A 15287-nucleotide genomic window follows, 5' to 3' on the forward strand; every position below is an offset into this window, starting at 1 on the left:
TTATCGAAACGTTTCTGCAACCGGTTTATTGGTTCGTAACGTAATTTCCGGTTTCCGTAAAACCGGGATTTGGCCGGTAATACCTTTTTAAATATTGATTCCGGATTAAATAGTAATTTTTAATTTAAAAATTACCCAAATAACGATTTTTAACCGTAATTCGGATTAAAATATAACCAACGTTATTTTCGGGATTTTAAAAACCTCCCAAAATATTAAAAAACAGGTTATATAAATAATAAACCGGTTGGGCGAATATAAAAAAAATTTGGTTAATTTTGTATAAAAAATATCCAAAATTATGGATTATTAAATTGTTTAAATCGCGAATTTTACCTCCGAAAATAAACGGTTAAACGAAAAAATTAAAATTTTTAAATTTATTTTTAAAAAACGCGTGCGCCGCGAAATTTAAAAGCTTTTTTTTAAAATAAACCGGTATATAGGAAGCGGTTTACGGTTTAAATTAAAGAAAGGCGGCCATAAAGGCCAAAATCCGGTAATAATACCGAAATTAGGATTAGGATTAGGGATTTACGGTTTTATTTTTGGATTATAATGTAAAGGAATTTTTTGCGAATTAATAAATATAGGTTTTATTGCAATTTATTGCGGAAAAACGATTAATTGGATGTTCGTTGTTTTTATGGCAGTTTTTCGGGAGGGTGTCCACTTCTGGGTCACCCACTGTAGGTCAAAACCTCGACGGGGTACTATCGACAGAGGCAGAGCAGATTAGCTTCCCGAATGGCACAGTTGCTTAGGTAGGGGACATGTTGTAATTTCGACTTACCACAAAGAGCAGAGGATTCAAGCACACGTTGTAGCATGCAAAGTAGATGAAGATGAATGCCAATGCAGACTTGCTCGCAGCATTACTCCCCGTCTCATTATAGACGGCTAGACTGGTCGTGAGTGAAGAGAATGATATGAACATGGCGATGGCGCCGCCAACAAACATTTGCCGCCGCCCAAACTTGTTAGCCATCAATGCGGACATTAGTGCCGTGGCGTAGTTGACGGTGGCGATGGTTCAGTTCAGCATCGTCTGCTCCCCTTGGGTCGTGATTCCGATGCTGGTGAGAATCTTTGTCAAATAGTATGATACGAGCCCGTTGCCAGACCACTGTCCGAAGACAGCCAATGTGATCTGAAATTTAAATCAGCATTGCACTCAGAACTAGGAAGGTTTCTTTACGTAAACTTAACAGAATCAACAAGCGCTTACGGTTCGCCGGTGTTTTCAGGAATATGCCGGGACCAATGCCCTTTGCTGCCTTTTCTGCCATGAGCGTTTCTTTCATCTCCCAAAACTCGGCTCGAACTAGGGGATCCTCCCAGTTCCCTCCTCCATGATATCTCGCCAGTGTCTCGTATGCCTCGTCGCTCCTGTCACGAAAGACCAGCCACCGGGGGCTCTCGGGGAGGAACCAGACAAAGAACATCTGGACGCAGGCGGGCGCGGCTTGGAAGAGCGTCGGCAGGCGCCAGGCCCAGGGGCCTTCCAAGGGCCAGCTGCCGAAGGTGATCCAACCCGCCATCAGGGCTCCGAGATAAAAGCTGGTGTTGTACAGCGAGCTGAAGAAGACGCGATGGCGGGGATGTGCGAGCTCCGAGATCAGAATGAGCCCAGCGGTCAGGGCCATGGTGATGCCGAAGCCGATGATCATCCGGCGGCCGAGGAAGGCGCCGATCGTTGTGCTGACGCACTGCAAGATGACGCCAATGATCATGATGAAGCTCCCGACCAGTATGGACGAGCGCCGGCCCCAACGGTCCGACAGCCAGGCCGAGAACGGGGTCGAGACAATGGAGCCCAGGGGTAAGGCGGCCGTCGTAATGCCCAGAAGAGCGCCCTTTGGATCGCCGAACTGCGACCTCCAACGCTCGATGCCCTGGAGGCCGGTGAGCACAGAGCCATCGTAGCCGTTTGTAGCGCAGATTACGAGGCAGGCGGGGGCAAGGAGCGAGTAGAGTCGTATCAGTGACGGGGTCAATCCGAACCGCCCATGGGATTTGTCCTTGGATTGAGCGTCAAGGATCTCAGATACCGTCTGAGCCGGCCTTTCTGTAGGAAGCGGTTTATCCATCGTGCGCCTCGTGTTGTGCATGGTGATTCGTGTCTAGCGACCTAGGAGACCAACATACACAGAGTGCCACAGGATCAGGCGTGGGATGTGGGCAGAAGGATGTGGTTTATGAGATGGTGGCGGAGAACTGTAGTAATAATGCCATCTCGGCGGAGCGCCGATGAGAGGCAAGGCTCGCGACCCCAAACGGGCCAGGAATCATTCTCCTGCAGCTCAAGTCTGCGCATGGCTTCTGTTTTGAGGGGAACTGGGCGTTATTGCGAAATAAAGGTCAATGTTTTGACTTGGCATAGGGCTCAAAAAAGTATGAGAAGAGGGCAGCCAAGCCTTTCTCCGTAACTGGGGTGTTATAATCTTGCGACTTCCCCAGCTTACCCACAAGAAATGGATGGCGAGGTTGCGGTGCAGAAGCGGAGGTGTTGGACGTGGTCAAGTGATTTTCAGCTTTGAGAATTGCCGGTGTTGAGAGCAGCGCCTTGTTGGAAGCGGCAAAGAAGGATAAGACTGAAGCATATAATTGTTGACGCACACTAACGTATTCAGGTAGGGTGCGCCATCTAGGCTAACGATCGTGGCAGCGCTTTTGTGGTGCTCCCAGCGCTGACTAAGCTCATCCAGTCATGTGATGTCAAGATCTCTTCACTGCAACAATCATTGGTGTCTGTTTATCACCACCCGTATAAATCTGGAGTGTCTGTTTATCTCCACCCATACAAAGACTGTGGTGTCTGTTTACCTGCACCTGAACAAGAAAGGATAACCATGCCCTGTGAGATAGCCTTTTTCGCTACCGAAGCTACCCCGACAATTCTAGGATGGGCTGTCGAGGCGGACATTATTCAAAAATATTCTAGACGTCATATGCGCGTCTGATGCACGTCTTTAAATTCAATTGCAACTTCAAATGCAACGTCAATTCTGGCATGTCTTTCAATACTAGCCCTATGTTGTTCGTTAGCTTTTGTTTTTTTTTTTTTTTTTTTTTTTTTTTTTTTTTTTTTTTTTGTTTGAAGCTGCCGCCAAAGTGCATATGCACCCCGCATTGCCGAGGTGCGAATAGTGGGTTGAGCGAATGCCAACATTACCAAGGTACCAACCAACCAATTTTGTGATGTGGCTCTCGTCCTTCAGCCACACCGGGGCACCCAACAATTTATCCGATGACAGCTGTCAAATGTCATTAGCAGCTTTCTGTATTGTTCGGGCCAAAATCTTCATCTCCGTCCAGACACCCAAGTTTCAATTTCATGTACAAACATGTTCAATTTTTCCCCTTTTGGAATGAGCAACATGGCTCTCTCTGAGCCGACTCTCACACATTTTTGCAAAATTTTGTCAGTTTAACAAGAGGAAAATCACACTTCACGAAGCCCAATATCCATTGCATCCAAGATATTTTCGACATCGACTCAACTCAACACCTGCAACAATGTGCAGATTTGAATTGCCACGGTGACGTGAAGTAACTTCTTTTGCTCGCCATGGAGAGTTGTTCAACGGCCTAGGGACCAGCTGCAAAACGACTATTACTCCTGACCGGAGATTCGGAGTGCACCAATATGTCCGAATTTACAGCAGAGTGAAGACTGACCCTTTGACAGCACCCCTCCTGTACGGGTTTCTGGTGCTCGTTTGACTGGGTAGGTACTTAGGAAACTGGCCCGCATACCCTAGCTGTGCAGCACGGCGAAACGATGTGAGCCTTCCGAGACAATGTTGCATAATCCCTTGGGAGCAAATTATCCAACACCGGCAACCAAAGCCAAAGCCAGCCGCAAGCGTATAAGCCCTGTAAGCGCCATGACCCTGTAGGTGTGAATAGATTCGTTCGAAAACACGGGAGAATCCGCTCAAGCCAGCCCCGGCAGATGACGCCAACGCTTTCACCAGTCGTGCCACTCTTCACTATTCTTGGGAACATTTCGCAAAGCAGTTGTCTTGATCCATCTAGAGGACCTTTCTTGCCCCATGGGGCAGCATAATGGAAAGGGCGCAAGGTTCTAGTCTGAGAGTAAAGCTTAGCTGCCAACAGCGGAGTCGTTTTGCATGCCCGCAGTTACGCTCACGCCTTCGGCTTCACGGCTTTGCAACAGGGGACACAAAAGCCCCTCTGAAGCAGTTGGCTGCCTCAAGTACACTCGGCCTTGTTTCCTAGGGTGGCAAGTAGCAAGCAGGACCATAGTATCAGCCATTCGAGAGGCGTGTCACTAGGGATAATTGAGGATCACAAGTCACTTGTGCTATACGAAGCTGCGATGACGAATGCAAAAAAAATTAAGTTCCAAGTATTTATTGCCTGCACACTCAACGACCACGTACTTGGTCTAGGTCTAGGTCCATGGATAACATGTTGATTGGCGCTTTGACACTCCAGGCAGATCAGACCCTATGGGACGGCGGTCATTTTTGGAACAAGACAATCAAGAATCTGCCAAGTTGCTAGCAAGCAAGAAATATTGTGTTTTTGTGATTTGGTAACGGTGGATAGGTGGAAAGGGGGTGTTTTGCAATTGGTCCGGGACCTGTGGCAGACTCCACCAACACGGAGCCGTCCATACCACTACTTCCGGTGACAAGAACTGGACTGCGATATATGCGGGCATGCATCCAAGGCCAACAGCAAGTGTATCTTGTATTCAACAATTACAATAGTCAATTTTGTTCTATACGATTACTTGACGCTACTTACTTTACTGCCCTCTTCAACCCCTGTTTGTCGCTTTTCATTTCGGTTCATGCTCTCAAAACCCGCTGAATGCGGACCAGCTTCAACATGTAACATCGTAAACCCCACTCGCTAAGGGATTTAACGAAAGTCAAAGACCAACTGACCTCCCCCTTGGAACAGATCCTACTGACTGGACTAGGGGGGAACCCTGCAAAATATTAATTTAGAAGCTTGAAAAGTGGGCAGAGGGGACTTCCCATCGACATGCCTCAATAGGTTAAACCAGCATGTAGCTACAGGGCAATTACTGAGTACTTCCATGTCCCGAAGCTACTTTGTAGCCTTATGATGTGCGTTCTCCACAATTTAAATATTTGTATCTGCAAACCGCATGAATGGCAAAAACCACATCCGGTTCGCCTCCCCACGCCCCGAATTTGTGGGTAGCGACAGACGCATTTAGAACCTCGCCATGCTTGGCCTCAATGCGTTGAAGTCGGTTTGTTAGGATGGTCGCCACGTCCAAGTGACCCGCAAGGGGACAAACCAGAACCCCAAAAAAATTTTCCGTGCTGGTTCGGTATCTGAATCCAAGATCGGGGCTGTGAACGAGTACCAGGCCCCGCTTTGACAAGGTGAACACGGCGTGCAACCAGCGGAGCTCACTCCCGCTTCAGCACGGCTAGATATGCCAAGATCAAGGGGGTGGGAAATACTCTGTGCTCTCGAGTCACGCCAGCCATCAAGGGTTCTGGATACGCCTTTCCTCCCGGAAAAGATCATGGGTCTCGAGTGATAGTATCAGTTACGCCAGGGGGAAGGGGCTCAACTCCAAGGTTTGTTGGTACTCTGACCGTCCTAGCTGGGTGGACTGCTACCAGAATAGAGACTCCGAGGTAAGGACGGTATAGGCTCGATACTATCTCCATATGGCCGTTCGTTTTCTATAAGAAGGCCTCGAGATGCCCGATTTGAAGGACTTTTTTTTCCTCTTCTCCTCACCAACCGGTTCCTTCTCTATCTTTCTACTACATTTCCTATCTGTCTTCGTTTTCTTTTCTCTTTTCCTTTTCTTTCTCATTTTTCCTTACCAGCTCTTTTTCCTTCTCATCTATCTTCGTTTCTTCACTTGCAAGTTAAGCATTTCGCATCTTTTTTTGACGACTTTTCTTCTTTTGAAACTCACGAATCTCCTTTGCATTTTTTTTCGTCCTTTTCAAAAACAATCATTCAAGATGCGTTTCACTTCTGCCGTCGTTCTTGCTCTTTTCGGTACCGCCCAGGCCACCCCCGTCGCAGCTCCCGTGCCCGTCCTGGAGACTGCTGTTGACGCGCCCATCGAGGCCCGCGCCGTTCTCAGCGGCGGCGAGGATGTCGCCTCCGCCGATCTTGAGAAGCGTCTCGAGCCCATCACCACCTCGATCGTGGTGGCTGCCGGCTCCGCCCTCGCCACCAAGGCCGTTGACGCTGCCGTCAAGGCGGTCGGCAACGCCATCAAGACCCTCCAGAACTGGGACAACGTCCGTGAGCAGTTCACCAAGAAGACCACCGCAGAGATGTGGAACGCCGTTGACAAGAAGACCTACTCGGCCGCCGTCTGCTACAACATGGATTACGAGGCGCCCAACATTGACGGCAAGACTTCGGTCTCTGTTAAATCGGGCCTTCTCAAGACTACCTACGACTGTTTCTTCATGAAGGCCGGCGCCGGCACCTTTAAGGGCAAGGGCGACGGTGGCTTCCAGAACCTGGCCGCTCAGCACGACAGCCGCTGCACCTACGACAGCAAGGCCATCACCCTTACTTGCAAATAGATGAGAGGAGAAGAGTCTGTGTAGTTTTTTTTTTTGAGGAAAGACTGCACGGATTAGCTGAAGTTGTGATATTTGGGACCCCAAAGTACCCGTTTGTCTTGCATTAGCTTGCACAGATGAATCGGTAGATTCCGTGGTTGGTTGGAATTTTTTGGGATTGCTTTTCTTTGATATACTGGGGAATTTCCTTGGATTTTGTGAAACTCTCACATTACCCAGGGGGTTTTTTTTTCCCCAAACGATAGTTGTCACCAATACACTCCAGTCTTTTCCGAATTTTCTTGGTTTCGAACCAGGGGCGGCTTCACAGTGAATTTGCATGCACGAAATTCTCCTAATTGGTCACAAGACTCAGAACAGGTTTGGCGCGCCGGGTCTAGACATGGCGCTGTTATCATAGGCCTCGAGTGTTGCTCGAACCAATTTTCGCGCTTACTGCCATGGTTGATTTAAAGATGAGCGAATAGCCGCTGCAGATACTACGAGTCGCAACCTGTCGGTTAAGCGGCACATTCTGTCTTTATTGATTCATTTGATCTGCGCTCTTCTCCACGCGTTTAGGGGCTGTCGACAGTTTCTTGACTCATTTTCCCGAACCCCTACTCCTGGCACGGCGATCACAGTAACAATCAACATATACAGTACGAACGAATGAATGACACAAGACAGTGGCTCCACTTGCACGTTGTCTTGCCCGTCTTGGATATCCCTGTTATCATTCTGTCATTTTTGTACTTTTACTTCACATTAAAGTTCGGGCATGTTAATCCTGGAACTAGACTAGCTGACCGTATTGTTGGCGCCTTTTGAGATTGATTTCTGGTTCCTTTGCATATTATATTTGTTTTTGTATTTATACGTCTGTGGTTCGGTGAACTTTCCTTTTTGCCTTTGCCTGGCTGCTTTCCCGCATGCCCGTCAAATTTCATCACATGTTGTGTTCGCCGTAAATAAGGCGGGACTTGCACCCGCATGGGAACGGGGACTCACATTGCCAGTCATGGGATTGTTCTCGATGGAGCCGCGCGCGATTGTATATTTCCCCCAGCTTCTTGCTTGGTACACAAGTTTTACAAACCAAGAAGCAAAACCATCCGGATATTTAATATAACACATGTGCATGGGTTGACAATGCGAAGTGCGGGCGTTTGTTCGTTTGAACACCCATCTCTTCCCGTTCAGCTTTTTTTTTTTTTTTTTTTTTTTTGTCGTATTCCACCATCTGGGACAGTATAGCAGGCAGTGTTGGGTGATGAGGTGGCAGAGACTCGGGCTGTTGTGTTATGTTTGTACCTTGTTCCTCAAATTGAAGGCGCGAAAGCAACAAATGAGACGGTTTATTTACCCCAGGGGTCTGGCATAGACGCTGAGCGATTTGGTATGTGCAACAAATATTAATATGGTCCAATGGTGAAATTCCCACGATTTTCTGGTACACGTATTTGGGCTCGGCGGGTTGATTGGGCTGATGTCTGCGTTATCTAAAACATCTTATCCTTTCTTCTTCAAATTTCTTCATGCTGTCCGCCGTGTTGCGAATGTACTTTTGGACTCTGGAAACGAAGACCGACCCCAACTTTGGGAAACCGCCGTGCGCCAATTGTGGGTTATGCACATCTCTGGGGGCTTGGAATCCTTGGGACAAAAGCTTACCTTGACCTTGGCTTTTTTCGGCGACTTTTTTTTTTTTTTTCTTTTCTTTTCTTTCAGTAGGCTAGAGACTGCAATCGGGGTGGGCCATTGCAATCTTGGAAAAGCTCTGGAGCCGTTTCGCTGGATGCCAAGTTTATAAAATCAATCTACGTGCGCCAAGGCAATTAAAGAACGGCATGCATCAGAATGGGCAGCACGTGTTGACAAAAAGCGCCATGAAGACAGCCGAGAAAGAAATGCACGCATCGTGGTAGGATTTTACGAGATAGCTGCGACGTCATTATGCACCCTGTATTATGCTGGGTATACAGCTATAGCTAGCTCTAGGAAGCTTTGACGTTGAAATGGGTAAAAGGCGTTTGGGCTGGGGCTGCCTGCTGTACAAGCCGCAGGAACGCAAGCTAATGCCTACCATCCCATCAAGGACTAGACACCATAACGACGAGCCTGATGATGAAAACCTAATATCATTTGACCTTGTCTCCCAATGCGCATTGTCGAAGCATCAAAAAAATTGAGATGACGGTGCAGCCCGAAATTTTGAACATCATCATGTCAGCCATGGCCCCAAACCATATGGGCATGCAGTTCTGATCCTAGACCTAGCCCTAGTCCAGAAAGGGAACGTTCAAATAATGCATCTGCGTCAAAGCGACGACTGTTATAGGTCTGTCTTGGCCCAACTACTTTATTGTGGTTGTTTGCCAAGGCCGACCATGCTGAGAAAGGCTTGTTTCTGTCCCTGCCCAGATGACGGGCTATTTTGGACTTTGATCAACCGAAATTGAACATGTAGTCAGCTAGTCCATGTTCGCTCCCCTGAGCTCATGCATCGCATCCATTGGCCTCAGTTCGTGATATGTGCTGTCTATCCATTCTTTTGGGGGTTGCCCGCCTCAAATCATGTCGTCACCATTTCATCGTCCGACCGACTGGAGAAAGGGAGGGAGTAAAGAGACATAGAGCTAGTTTGAAGCTCGGATTAGCTGGACATTTGCCCAATCCGCCCGTTCGTGCCACCACCCTGTCTTGTGGCTTCAACCTGTAGTTCCATCCCAAGAAAAATTCTTTTGGCATATGGAGGCCTCCCAAAAAGGTGATTTGGAAAGTGACCGTGATCTCACACACACACGAACAACCAGATGAGGTCTGTTCTCCGGCCCTAATTGAGGCACAGCCTGCAGGTCTACTGGATCTCATGATTGCTCAGTGCTTTTTTGTAGCATGTCGCAACTTGTTGTCAAATTCGTTTGCCGCTCAATTCCACACCACTGAATCCAGAAAAGTCTCGCCTTTTCTTTGGCTACACTAAACCCCGCTGATCCCCCAATCAGCTTCCTGGTGGTACGTTCCTGTAATGCAACTGCCAACTCTGCCGTTGCCCAGGGCATTCATCCACTTTCCGAGACAGGCCCAAGCCTCTTTTCTTTTCTTTTAGATTTTTTGTTTGTTTGCCGCACTCCCCCTCCCTGCATCAGACAAGCTTCATTTTCCCGCAACCGGTCTGCCTTGGAGTCTGAGCTCACCGTGGGCTGTTGTGTCGCCTGCTTCGATTTCAATTCACGCGCCGGGTCCAGTCTTTCTCTCCCATTGTTGACAGTGGTATCCCTCCCTTGCAGGAACTGACTCCGCCACCTAGCGCGATATCACAAGATATCAAATAGAAGGCGCAGCAAGAACAAGCCGCCGTTATTTTTTGTCAAAGACAGTCACCTCTGCTGACGAGGCAAGGTGATTGTTGTATTCGACTTAATTATCTCCTTGAAAACTTCTCCAATCGGTCTTTGGGAACGTCATTAGCAAATTTTCTCAGCATCAACATCGAAACGTAGAATTCAGGCTCGGAGGTCGAATTGTATTTCGACGCTCCATCAAAGGAGCAGCTATGGCAGACACTATGCAAGCAGATAATACCGAAAAAGACAATAACAGCGATACCAATGTAAGTTAGATCCAGATATGAATAGTGTGGAGGCAGATGGTGGCGCCAAGGCAGCCCCAGAATGCGTGCCGGTTATCCGGATCTTCGTGCTCAAGACCACTCAACTGACTGCGGCTTACGAAACCCACAGCCTCAGCCTTCCGACAACACAACAACCACCAAAGATGACAAGGCTGCCGCCAACAAACCAACCGGCGACTTCAAGATCGACCTTGAAGATGCCCTCAGTCCCGATCCCGGCACGGAGGACATGTTTGTCTGCGAGGACAATCGCTTCGCATACTCGCCTGGTCAGCTATCCAAGCTCCTCAACCCTAAAAGTTGGAACGCCTTCTACGCCATCGGTGGCCTCGCAGGTCTAGAGAAGGGCCTGCAGACGAATCGCAAGGAGGGTCTAAGCGTCGACGAGACGGGAGTCGCCAACACCGTCGCCTTCGAGGATGTGGCTGTCCAAGGCGCCCAGAGGCATGGCTCGGTGACTGAGGATCTCATCGCCAAGGCTGCCAAGAAACATAGCTCCGATGGTGGTAACAAGTCAGGACACCCGCAGCCACCTCCCATGAATGTCGAGGCCGGCTCGCCCTTCGCCGACCGAAAACGCATCTTCAGGGACAACCGCCTGCCGGCGAAGAAGTCCAAGTCGCTGCTGCAGATCGCTTGGGAGACTTACAATGACAAGATCCTCATCCTTCTGACGTTTGCTGCCATCATCTCGCTTGCGCTCGGTCTATATCAGACATTTGGTGTGTCCCATGAAGGTGGAGGAGCCAAAGTAGAATGGGTTGAGGGCGTGGCCATCCTGGTGAGTGTCCGATATTTAGCGAAATTCATACATCTTGAGGACTATGCTGACGTCGGCTTCAGGTCGCAATTTTTATCGTCGTCCTTGTCGGAACCATCAATGATTGGCAGGTTAGAATTTCCCAACTGAGCAAGACCCGGCTACGAGGGTAGCTTGGCTTAGCACAAGAAATGCTTACTTACAAGATTGGTTTCTCCAGATGCAACGCAGCTTCAATAAGCTGAACGCCAAACATGACGACCGCCATGTCAAGGTCATTCGCTCGGGAAAGAGTGTCGAGTTGTCAGTCTACGACATCTTGGTCGGCGACGTCATGCATCTTGAGACTGGCGATTTGGTACCAGTGGACGGCATATTCATCCAAGGTCATGGTGTGAAGTGTGATGAGTCTTCGGCCACAGGAGAGTCTGACTTGCTGAAGAAGACCCCTGCAGATGATGTCTTCGCAGCTCTTCAAAAGATCCACGAGGGCAAATCCGACAACATCAAGATTGAGAAGATGGACCCATTCATTATTTCAGGGAGTAAGGTCAATGAGGGAACTGGAACCTTCCTGGTTACTGCTGTTGGTGTCCATTCGAGCTACGGACGGATCATGATGACGATGCAGACAGGACAGGAGTCTACTCCCCTACAGCAGATGCTTAACAAACTGGCTGATATGATTGCATACGCCGGCACAGGCTCTGCTCTGCTACTGTTTGTCGTCTTGTTCATCAAGTTCCTCGTCGGCCTTCCCACCAACACAGACGGTCCCGACCAGAAGGGACAAACATTCCTTCGACTGTTTATCACCGCTGTCACTGTGGTTGTTGTTGCGGTTCCTGAGGGACTTCCATTGGCCGTCACGCTTGCACTGGCATTTGCCACCACCCGCATGACCAAGGACAACAACCTCGTTCGTGTCTTGCGGGCTTGCGAGACGATGGGAAACGCAACGACCATCTGTTCAGACAAGACCGGAACCTTGACACAAAACAAGATGACGGTAGTCGCGACCACTCTCGGGACGTCAGTCAGCTTTGGTGGCACCGATGAGCCGCTTGAAGAACCCGAAAGTGGTCAAGAGAAGGATCAGCATAGTCATGCCGAGTCTACTGTTCGCAATGTTTCCGTCGAGGAGTTCTCGAAAAGCCTCAGCCAAGCGGTCAAAGACATACTGATCCAGTCCAACGCTGTCAACAGCACGGCCTTTGAAGGTGACCAGGATGGTGAACATACCTACATTGGTTCAAAGACCGAGGTGGCTCTGTTGACTTTCACTCGTGACCACTTGGGCGCTCCGCCAGTGGCTGAGGTGCGATCCAACTCCGATGTTGTTCAGGTAGTGCCCTTCGACTCGGCTCTCAAGTACATGGCAACCGTCGTCAAGCTGCCCGATGGAAAGTACAGGGCCTATGTCAAAGGTGCTAGCGAGATCCTTCTCAAGCAATGCACGCGAGTCCTGGCCGACCCTGAGTCAGAAGATCTTGCTACCACAGAACTCACCGAGGAACTCCGCGAAACGTTCAACTCTACCATCACTTCTTATGCCGGCCAAACTCTGCGCACAATCAGCTCTTCATACCGCGACTTTGACAGCTGGCCGCCGTCTGAGGCAGCAAGCAAAGAAGACCCGGGCTCTGCCGACTTCAACAAGGTTCATTCCGACATGACGCTCGTCTCCATCTTTGGTATCAAGGACCCCCTTCGCCCTGGAGTCGTCGATGCAATCAAGGACTGCAAACGAGCAGGTGTGGTTGTGCGTATGGTCACCGGCGACAACATCTTGACCGGCCGAGCTATTGCTAAGGAGTGCGGCATCTACCGACCTGAGGAGGGAGGTTTGGCCATGGAGGGTCCCGAGTTCAGGCGCAAAAGCGATGAGGAACTCAAAGAAATTGCGCCGAAGCTGCAGGTGCTCGCACGCTCCAGCCCCGAAGACAAGAGGATTCTAGTCAAGACCCTCAAGGAGCTTGGCGAGACTGTTGCTGCTACGGGAGACGGAACCAACGACGCGCCGGCACTGAAAATGGCCGATATTGGATTTGCCATGGGTATAGCTGGCACTGAAGTTGCAAAAGAGGCCGCCGCAATTATTCTCATGGATGATAACTTTGCCACAATCGTCAAGGCCATGGCCTGGGGTCGTACTGTGCGCGATGCCGTCAAGAAGTTTCTTCAGGTATGTTGCTTGCCATATACCCTTTCATTACCTACTTATTGTTTTCCTTGCTGCCCTAAAAATACGGACCAGGCACGCTTCTAGCGAGTCACAAGCCTGGTCCAGGGCAATTGGGGACCCGGTATATTGTTTGATGATTATTGCCACTGCCATCATCACCTTAGTTGCCAGCCAGCTAACGGTTTCCAGTTCCAACTTACGGTTAATGTTACCGCAGTAGTGCTTGTGTTCGTCAGCGCAGTCTCTAGCGCCACTGAAGAGTCTGTCCTGAACGCAGTGCGTAAGTAGTAGCATCGTATCCTCTCACCATGCCTCTTCAGGGGTAAAGTCCAATCTGCATTCTTGCTGACTAGTGATTCTGCAGAGCTTCTATGGGTTAACCTGATTATGGATACGATGGCCGCGTTGGCCCTGGCAACTGGTAAGTGAATATATGAACTACACAGGAGAATATTTTAGGTGCCTAGGGGGATCTTAGGCTCGCTTCTCTCCAGAGCAACGTTCTTTGTCATGATCGGGTCCTGACATGGCGTGTTTACTATAGACCCTCCTCATCCGAGTGTACTCCACAGAAAACCTGATCGCAAGTCAGCTGCTTTGATCACTCCTGCTATGGCAAAAATGATACTCGGCCAGGCCGTATGCCAGCTTGCGATTACACTTGTATTGAACTTTGGAGGCTACTCTCTGTTGGGATACGACTCTATACCTGATGGAGAGATTAGACTGAAGACGCTAGTTTTCAACACTTTCGTGTGGCTCCAGATCTTCAACGAAGTCAAGTAAGTATTTCTCGATTAGAGACCAAAGTTTTAAATCAGCACAGCTACTGACCCTCGAACAGCAATCGTCGCCTCGACAACAAATTAAACATCCTTGAAGGCGTCTTGAAAAACTATTGGTTCCTTGGAGTTAACTTGATCATGATCGGTGGTCAAGTTCTCATTATTTTTGTGGGCAGGGAAGCGTTCAAGATTGTGCCCCTGGATGGCAAAGAATGGGGTATCTCCATTGGTCTCGGCGCCATATCTATTCCCTGGGGCATGTTCATTCGCCTGATTCCCGACCACTGGATCCTCAAACTCCTCCCTTATGCAATTCGGCGACGATGGGTGCCCGAGACTATCAAATCCGAAAAGGAACTGGAGAAACTCAAGAAGGACCAGGAGAAGGATGCCGAGAAGGCTGCGGCGAAGAAGGCAAAGAAGGATGCGAAGAAGGAGGCGAAGAAGGCCAAGAAGCGTGCAAAGAAGGGTGGAGCGGACGAGGAGAAGGCGTCGACACGATCTGAATCAGACGACGAGGACCACTTCAAGCCTCCTCTGCGAACACTCACGTCTATCCGAGGCAACAGGGCCCGAAACCACAGCTTTTACGACGGACATCGCGGGTTCCATCAATATGTTCATGATCAGAAGCGAAAGGTCAAGGCCAAGGCGCACACGATTGCCCATTTGGACAGCAGTCATAAGGAGAAGAATGAGTCGGTCAAGTCTGATGCTAGGCGGAGTTTAACGGCGCCAGCTGCTCCGCGGTCCCAAAATGGGGAAGCAAGCCAAGCTTGATCAGACGGTCAAGGTTCTGGGGTGAAATTGCGGTTGGTGTTAATATGGGCGGTCACGCATTCGGGCTTGGTGCTTTCATGTCGTTCGTTGACTTTACTTGGCAGTCATACGTCACACAGCAAAGGATAATATTTTTGTTTCAGAGTTTCGGTTTGTGTCAATTGTTTTCCACGTTTGCCATGCACAGAGTTTGCGCCGAGTCAAATGGTGACAAATCAAGCGAACTTTCATCTTCCTAACTTGTGGTTGAACGCCCCCCGTGTCAGATTGGTGAACGCCTTGTCATGGTTTGATGTGGATATTTTGTAAAGCATCTTCGCTATCAGCAGATTTTGCCAGGTTGGCATCGGCCAAAAAAGCCTCCAATCGCTGCGCAGGGACGGGCCGCCTGAGTCGGGATAGGGCAAAAAAAGGGTTGTGGACGGTATTAGAACAGAAGACGACGAGTTGACCGTCGGTTGGGTGGCTTCACAGCATCGTCTGTATTTTTTATTTTTATTTTTTTCTCTTGTTTTCTCACCGCGGCATTTCGTCAGCGACTCGCATGAAGTACCGTTGCCCCCACGTTCAACCGATTTGCAACGGGATG

At 49.2% G+C, this 15287-nt stretch overlaps 3 protein-coding genes across 3 annotated transcripts; 2 read left to right on the plus strand and 1 right to left on the minus strand.

Annotated features, from left to right (window-relative positions):
* Positions 1 to 1033: 1033 nt before the first annotated feature.
* Positions 1034 to 2111, minus strand: PpBr36_03257 (uncharacterized protein; the record flags this gene model as incomplete). The annotated part of the gene is made up of 2 exons (XM_029890430.1): positions 1034 to 1150; positions 1182 to 2111. The coding sequence occupies 2 exons, from the start codon at positions 2109 to 2111 to the stop codon at positions 1034 to 1036; spliced, it is 1047 nt and encodes a 348-aa protein (XP_029753046.1).
* A 3882-nt stretch (positions 2112 to 5993) lies between these two features.
* On the plus strand, positions 5994 to 6572 carry PpBr36_03258 (uncharacterized protein; the record flags this gene model as incomplete). The annotated part of the gene is made up of 1 exon (XM_029890431.1): positions 5994 to 6572. The coding sequence occupies one exon, from the start codon at positions 5994 to 5996 to the stop codon at positions 6570 to 6572; it is 579 nt and encodes a 192-aa protein (XP_029753048.1).
* A 3538-nt stretch (positions 6573 to 10110) lies between these two features.
* PpBr36_03259 (uncharacterized protein) lies at positions 10111 to 14698 on the plus strand (the record flags this gene model as incomplete). Its single annotated transcript, XM_029890432.1, has 8 exons — positions 10111 to 10167; positions 10298 to 10969; positions 11032 to 11079; positions 11169 to 13133; positions 13323 to 13413; positions 13498 to 13554; positions 13678 to 13915; positions 13978 to 14698. The coding sequence occupies 8 exons, from the start codon at positions 10111 to 10113 to the stop codon at positions 14696 to 14698; spliced, it is 3849 nt and encodes a 1282-aa protein (XP_029753049.1).
* Positions 14699 to 15287: the final 589 nt, after the last annotated feature.

The sequence above is a fragment of the Pyricularia pennisetigena genome, chromosome 3 (genome assembly GCF_004337985.1).
Source record: "Pyricularia pennisetigena strain Br36 chromosome 3, whole genome shotgun sequence".
NCBI classification, from domain to species: Eukaryota; Fungi; Ascomycota; class Sordariomycetes; order Magnaporthales; family Pyriculariaceae; genus Pyricularia; species Pyricularia pennisetigena.